The sequence below is a fragment of the Cicer arietinum genome, chromosome 4 (assembly GCF_000331145.2).
Source record: "Cicer arietinum cultivar CDC Frontier isolate Library 1 chromosome 4, Cicar.CDCFrontier_v2.0, whole genome shotgun sequence".
Taxonomy (NCBI): domain Eukaryota; kingdom Viridiplantae; phylum Streptophyta; class Magnoliopsida; order Fabales; family Fabaceae; genus Cicer; species Cicer arietinum.
In genome coordinates this window covers 33,425,312-33,433,610 of record NC_021163.2, presented here as the reverse complement: position 1 = coordinate 33,433,610, position 8,299 = coordinate 33,425,312, and the positions used below count along the sequence as shown (strand labels likewise).

At 37.0% G+C, this 8,299-nt stretch overlaps 1 protein-coding gene across 1 annotated transcript in view; it reads left to right on the top strand.

Moving 5' to 3' along the window:
* The first annotated feature begins 6,401 nt into the window (after nucleotides 1-6,401).
* Nucleotides 6,402-8,299, top strand: part of LOC140920040 (uncharacterized) — an 11,451-nt gene continuing 9,553 nt past the window's right edge. The window contains 5 exon segments of the mRNA XM_073367350.1: nucleotides 6,402-6,410; nucleotides 6,633-6,921; nucleotides 6,967-7,110; nucleotides 7,177-7,328; nucleotides 7,413-7,665. Of these exon segments, the coding sequence (XP_073223451.1) occupies nucleotides 6,402-6,410; nucleotides 6,633-6,921; nucleotides 6,967-7,110; nucleotides 7,177-7,328; nucleotides 7,413-7,665 (847 nt within the window).

The following is an 8,299-nucleotide window of genomic DNA, read 5'->3' as shown; positions in this document are numbered from 1 at the left end:
TGGCTGACTTTTATTAGGAGCAGCAGCAGCAGCGACCGATTTTCCCCGATCTAGATTTTTGGTTGCTGCAAGTTTGGCAGCTTTATTACCCTCCGGCCTTTGTGATTTGGCAACTCTATTAACCTCCAATTTTTGAGGTTTGCTGCCTTTTTTTGGCTGTTTACGTACCCTTTTAATATTTTCATATATCGTTCTATCGGATACATCCATCTCATATAAGCTGGCCCACAAAGTTGTGTCTCCTTAACCAGATGAACAGTAAGGTGAACCATTATATCAAAAAACGATGGTGGGAAATACATTTCAAGCTCACACAAAGTAACAACAATTTCCCTCTGCAATGTCGGTAATTTCTGAGGGTCGATCACTTTACTACAAATTTCCCTGAAGAAGAAACATAATCTAGTTAAGGCTAGTCGAACTTTTTCAGGTAAAATGGAACGTATACCTATTGGTAGCAAATGCTCCATTATAATATGACAATCATGGGTCTTCAAACCTTTTAACTTGAGGTCTTTCATACAAACCAAATTTTTAATGTTCGAAGAGTATCCTTCTGGAACTTTAACTTCGTGTAGAAATTTACATAAAACAATTTTTTCCTTTCTAGATAGAGTATGAGCGGCTGGAGGTAGATATGTGCGATTTCCTTTCTTTACTGGAGCCAGTTCATTTCTTATTCCCATATCGACCAAGTCCAATCTTGCATTGACGCCATCTTTAGACTTTCCTGGAACATTGAGTAACGTACCAATAACACTTTCAAATACATTTTTTTCAATATGCATCACATCGAGGAAATGTCTTACATACAATGACTTCCAATATGGCAATTCAAAGAAAATTGACTTTTTCTTCCACCCAGTTTTCACCAGCTCTCCCGCAAAAGGTTTGCCAAATTTATTGGTCAAACCTTGTACTTTTTCAAGTATTTGATATCCAGTCGGTGCTAAAGGAGCTTTACCTTCCTCTGATTTTCCATTGAATGCATTTCTCCACCCACGATACTGATGACTATAAGGTAAAAATCTACGATGTCCAAGAAACACATTCTTCTTACAATGTTTCAACCGCATCCAATTTGTACTCTCTTCACATATAGGACATGCACACTGACCTTTAATGCTATATCCTGATAAATTACCATATGCTGGAAAATCATTAATTGTGCCGAACAACATAGCCCTCAAATTGAAACACTTTTTCCTATACCCATCATAAACTTCCACACTTGTCTCCCACATACTTTTTAAATCTTCGATTAGAGGAGTCAAGTATACGTCGATATCATTCCCCGGTTGTTTGGGTCCAGAAATTAACAGAGACAACATCATAAACTTACGCTTCATACATAACCATGGAGGTAGGTTATATATTACCAAAATCACAGGCCACGTGCTATGTGAGATGCTTTGAAGACCATGTGGATTCATTCCATCAGTAGAAAGTGCAAGTCTTAGATTTCTTGACTCTATCCCGAATTCAGGATACTCGTGATCAATTTTTGCCCATTGTGGGGAATCTGCAGGGTGTCGAAACATTCCATCTCTAATTCTTTCATCTGCATGCCATGTCAAGTGTTTTGAATCTTCTTCACTGCGATACATGCGCCTAAATCTTGGTATTATAGGAAAATACCACACGACTTTTGCTGGAGTAGATTCTTTCTTCTTATATCGAGAGACATTGCATTTTGGACACGCCTTAAGTAGTTCATATTCGTTTCGAAATAAAATGCAATCGTTAGGACACGCATGAATCCTTTCGTAACTCATTCCAATAGAACACAAAATCCGTTTAGCCTCGTAGGTTCGACTGGGAAGTTCATTATCATCTGGCAACATATCTTTTATGAGTGTTAATAATTCTGTAAAGCTTTTATCAGACCATCCATTACTCGCTTTTAAGTTGTACAACTTTAATATCGCTGACAGTCTTGTGAATTTAGTACAACCATTATATAATTCTTTCTCTGCATCACTCAACAAACTTTCAAACATTTTAGGACAATCTCGAAGATCTTCTTCAACTGCTTTTGCGATCTCATCAACTCGGTCCGGCTCGTATGTATCTGTATCGAAGTCAGTTGAAGCATATGTCGAACTATTCTCAAAATTAATGTTTCCTTTTTTTTTCTCACCATGTCTTATCCAACATGTGTAGCTTTGATCAATTCCATTACATACTAGATGTCCTTCTAATTCATCTTCTCTAACACGTTTTCCAAAACAACATTTTAAACAAGGACAAACTACTCTATTTGGATCTTTTGCATTCTTCACTGCAAACTCAACAAACTCCTTCACTCCAATTTCATACTCTTTTGACAATCGATTGGCTGAAATCCATTTCCTATCCATATTATACCACCTATATAAAGTTTTTGACTAGTAGAAGACATTTAATATATATATATATAACAATTTCAAAACAGAACAGATCATGTGGTATGAATTTTTAATTTGATAAAAAAAAAATTAAAAATACCCGAGACAACGTAGATGGCCGCACAGTACGTAGAGGATATGAGGGTTCCCAACATATATAATTATTTGAAAGATGTATTTTACAGCGCTTGTACTAAAACCGCTGTAATATGTAGTTAAATTCAATGAAAGTGCATGCATTTTACAGGGCTTTTCAAAAAAGCGTTGTAATAGGTGGTTCAATTATTTTAAAGCGCATGTATTTTACAACGCTTGTGTAAAAAGCGCTGTAAAATAATACGCGAAAGCGCTTCATGTTACAGCGCTTTTTTGAAAAGCGTTGTAAAAGCCTTATAACATTATGCGCAAACGTCATATGACCCTACAACAATGCTCTTTTTACAGCGCTTGTCAAAAAAGCACTGTAAAAGGCTCCGTTATTTTTAAAATATATTTACAACAGCGCTTGTGTTTAGCAAACGCTGTAAAAGGGGCAAATCTGTAATTGATTCAATAGGAAAGAGATCATTAAGATAGATAGGTTTCGGGGAGGAAACTGGACAATCTGTAATTGATTCTTTCTATTGAAGGAGAAGAAAATCTGAAATCCGATTGGATTTTCAGGACTGGACGTAGGTTGTTGTGGACAACCGAACCAGGATAAATCTCTGTGTCTTCTTCTCTAACTCTCTCTCTTTAATTTTCTATATTGCTAACTTTGCATGCCTCAAAATTTAAATTCCGCTGTGCACTTGATGCTGATTAATTTTGTAACGAAAACTGATATATTTTCTGTTATTGCGAGGACTTTCATAATTTCTCACAACGCTCTTAGCTGTTCATAACAACAAACTAACAACTTCATAATTGTGATTACAGATCTCAATACAGTTTGTTGACAATCTAAGAGAAATGATAATGTGCTCAAGAACAATCCATGAATATCCAGATTTGTGAAGAGCAACATTCATAAAGATTGAAGACCCTTTTGTTTTACAATCTTTTATTCTTTCTGTAATAATTCTTTGAACGAAATAGAACGCAAGAAAAGCCAGCTCGAAACTGGTGGCTACTTTCTTGGTTGAGAGGATTCAACAAGAAAGAGTCGCACTTTGATTCTGTGATAGGCTGCTGAGTGTCTTCAAGGATCAGAGGGTATTCAATAGGAAAGATATAATTAGAGATTGATAGGTTTCAGGGAGGAAACTGGAAAATCTTTGTAATTGATTCTTTCTATTGAAGGAGAAGAAAATCTGAAATCCGATTGGATTTTCAGGACTGGACGTAGGTTGTTGTGGAACAACCGAACCAGGATAAATCTCTGTGTTTTCTTCTCTAACTCTCTCTCTTTAATTTTCTATATTGCTAACTTTGCATGCCTCAAAATTTAAATTCCGCTGTGCACTTGATACTGATTAATTTGGTAACGAAAACTGATATATTTTCTGTTATTTCGAGGTCAAGATACCAACAATTGGTATCAGAGCTAACTTCTTGAGAGGTAAAACTTATAAGAAGATGGCCTCAACTGACGTTCTGGGAGAAGGCGCTTCGTTAGCTCGACCACCAGCTTTCAACGGTACAGCCTACATGTACTGGAAGCAACGAATGCTCATATTTCTGGAAGCAAGTGGCATAGATATCCTTGATGCTGTTGAAAACGGTCCGTACATTCCCAAGATTGCAGGAACTGACAACTCAATGATTATCAAGCCTAGAGCCGACTGGTCAGATGATGACAAGAAGAAGGTTGGTTTCAATGCGAAGGCTAAGAACATCATCACGTCCGCCCTATGTGCAGAAGAGTTCTTTAGAGTGTCCAATTGCAAGTCAGCAAAAGAGATGTGGGACATCCTCCAAGAAACTCACGAAGGTACTACTGATGTTAAGAGAGCTCGTGTGAATACGCTCATGCACGAATATGAATTATTTAGCATGAAGAAAGAAGAGTCAATCAGCGATTTGCAAACCAGATTCACACACATAGTCAACAACCTGCATGCACTAGGAAAAGATGTGGATAATGAACAGCAGATTGGAAAGATCATGAGATGTTTAACCAGAGAATGGCAGCCCAAGATTACCGCAATAGCTGAGTCTAAGGATCTAGCAAAGATAACGACAGCAACATTATTTGGTAAATTGAGGGAACATGAAATGGAATTACAACGACTGGATGAATCCGAAATGGAAAGCAGGAAAAAGAAAGGATTATGCTTGAAAGTACAAACCAAGCAATCTAAACCTGAATCCGATAGTTACTCAGATGGATCCAGCAGTGAAAATGAAGAGACTGAAATCGAATCACTTGTCAAGAAATTTAAGAAGTTTCTGAAGAAGAAAGATAACAAATTCAGAAAACCATCCAGCTCTAAGACTAGTGACATCAAGACAGTTACATGCTATGAATGTGGTAAGATTGGTCACATAAAGTCGGAATGCTACAAACTGCAGAACAAGAATAGAGCTCACAAAGCCAAAAGAGCATATATTGCATGGAGTGACAACGATAACGATGAGTCCTCTGCCTCTTCGGATGAAGAAAAAGTGAATTTATGTCTCATGGCTCACACTAATTCAGAATCTGACAGTGAGGTTAGTTCGCAATTTAATCCAACATATGATGAGCTTCAAGAAGCTTTCAATGAATTGCATGATGATTATGTGAACTCCATAAAACAGTTGTTAAGCACAAAGAAAATGCTTGAACAAATGAATGTTGAGCATAAAGAATTTGAGAATTTATGTGAACAACTGAAAAAGGATTCACAAGAAAAATCTGCAAAGTGCATTGAACTTGAAAATACTGTTGCATCATTAAAATCTGATTTATTAAATTTTGCAAATAGTAAAGATAAGCTAAATGTCATACTTAGCAATCAAAGACATGTTCATGAAAAATCTGGTTTAGGATATACACCAAATATGCATGTCAAAAGAAAAAATAAAAACATATCTGGTATTGGGTATATGCAAACCAGAAATATCAAACATGGTCAAAAAACTGCTATTGCAAAGAGTATGTATGACACCTTTGCTAAACCAAATAAACATTCATCCTTTGATGGCAAGTGTCATTTCTGTTGCAGAAAGGGACATTTTGTGTCTAATTGCATATTTAAAAAATTAGCCAATCATTGTAGAAAGGGACATTTTGTGTCAAATTGCAAATTTAAAAAATTAGCCAATAGAGGATGGAAGCAAGTTTGGATAGCAAAAGAATCTGTGTTTAAGACTGACCCCCCAGGACCCAATCTGAATTGGGTACCTAGATCCAAAAATTAATTATATTTTTGCAGGTGTACTTGACATCCACCAAGCAAGATTGATATTTGAAAGTGGATGCTCAAGACACGTGAAATGAGACAAGTATGAGAATCTTGTCTTTAACATTAAATGAAGATTAAATGAAGAAAGATTGGTCAACCAAGTTGTATTGATGATCGAGGAAAAGAGTCAATTGCAGTTAATCAGAAGTTTTTTTGTTTAAATCGATTGATTAATCGATTTCGAGTTTGTTCCTTGTTTGTTTAAAGCATCGATTGGGGAATCGATTGGTTTAGCCCAGACTTCAGATTTTTTGGAAAATATTTTGTAAAAATCCCGAGCATCGATTTGGAAATCGATTGATTCAGCGTTCAGTATTTGACATTTGGGACAATCGATTCGGACATCGATTAAGTAAAACGGAAAATCGATTTGGGAATCGATTTGGAAAATGACCGTTGCGAACTTTTTTTACTAGCCGTTGGACATCATAATTACACAATCGATTAAGGATTCGGCGTAACGGTAACCCAATCGATTTGGAAATCGATTGACAAGGGTAAAAGTATAAAAAGGTAAAGGACAAAATCGATTTCTTCATCTCAGATTTCTCAGATTTTCCAGATTTTTCAGTTTTTCACTCTACTGCAACTGATATCTGCAACTGATTCTGAACTCTATCTTCACTCATCTCCTCTATTTGCAACCATGGCCCGCGTGAAACAAACACAAGCCCATACTCCTTCACCTTCATCATCTTCAACCAGTGAAACTCCCTCACCGCCACCTACTGTGTCTAAAAGAATTCCGATTCCTACACACAAAATTCTTGCAAAGGACAAGGGCAAGGCTCCTGCTCCTATTCCAGAAAAGATCAAGAAAAGGAAGGAACCACCAAGTGAGAAGTTGTTGGCTGATGCTATGAAAGAAATTGCTCAGAAGAAAAAGAAACCGGTTACTTCACCCCTAGTTAAGAAAACTCCAGCACCTAAAGAGAAGGATGTGGAAGTTATCATTCCAGCAGAGTTTCTTAAACGGAAAATTCATGAAGGCAGAACCCTAGACTTTGGTTTCTTTGATACAGAAGGTTTCACATTCCAAGATCATCTGAGATTTCATGGTCTTGAAGGTTTTCTTTCATCTACTTTGGACAGCTATCCGAAACTGATACGGGAATTTTACGCAAACTTCAAGCTCACTGATGACGGGTTCAAAACTCAGGTTAAAGGTAAAAAGTTATCAATGTCTTTTGAAGATTTTGCTGAGTTGACAGGATTGCCATTTCACGGAACATCAATAGACGGCAGTTCTGATGCGGATGCAGCTGACGAAGGTTGGGAAGCATCACTAGACAGGCACACGACAGTGAAAGATATTATGATTGATGGCTTTGTGGAAACCATCTCATTGCCAATTGGTCAGATGAAGTTACAGCAACGCATGCTCATGTATACATTAACAAGAATGCTTGTACCTCGATCAGGAAATCACGCGGTTGTTCAAAAGCTTGATATTATACTGTTATGGGGATTGTCCAAGGAGCTTAAGATGAGTTGGACATGGATTGTGCTAAGGCACATGTTAGAAGCTTCACACAGTAAGCTCATGTTGCCTTATCCGCAGTTGGTTACAAAGGTTCTCAAACACTTCAAGGTATCGTTTTTGAATGAAGAATCTGCAAAGACAACACTCATCTTTGGCGAAGCAATTGTGAATCAGATGAAATTGAAGAAAGTAGATAATATTTGGATTAGACCAATGCCAAATGTTGAACCAACTCCTCCACAAGCCTCTGAATCAGCAGCTGAGACTCCTGCATTTGTTGCAAAACTGATGGAATTTATGGCAGCTCAGATGGAACACAACGCCAAAATACTAGAATCTAATGCAAGGATGGAAACTACTTTGACATCTATCCAAACATCCCTGAAATCAGTTGTTCAGGATGTTGCTGCAATTCAAGCGCACCTAGGTCTCAAGCTATCTTTTGAAGACATAGCGCATATTGGTCGACAAGCAACTGAGGAACCACAGCCAGATCCTCTAGATCGGTCTGCGACTCACGGTGAGGAGACACCTGCTGAGGGTAATACAGCGGTCTCTACCTCTCCCCTAGATGATAGTGAGAACCAACCCACTTTAGGAGATTAGATGGTCATTCCTTATTTGTGATGTCTTCTTTTGTTTGTTTTGCTGCTTTGCTGTTTTATGTTTTATTAATAATATATATGTATGAGCAAATTTATTAATTGTTATCATATACATATTGCCATACTACATCTGTTGCATATCTGTTTGATTAATATATATGTATGAGCAAATGTATTAATTGTTATCATATAAATACTGCCATACTACATCTGTTGCATATTTGTTTTGTTCTGATCTGATATACAAGTTATATGCTTTCATTTCCTATGCTTATGTTCTTTAACATAGGGGGAGGAATTGTTTTCTGCCTTTTTGCCTTAATTGACAAAGGGGGAGAAAAATTATAACTTGATAACTTGATAATATGCTTGTTGTTGCATTATTAAGGGGGAGCATCTGATGTTGTTGCATTATTAAGGGGGAGAATCTGATGTTCTGATGATGTTTTTTGCTCT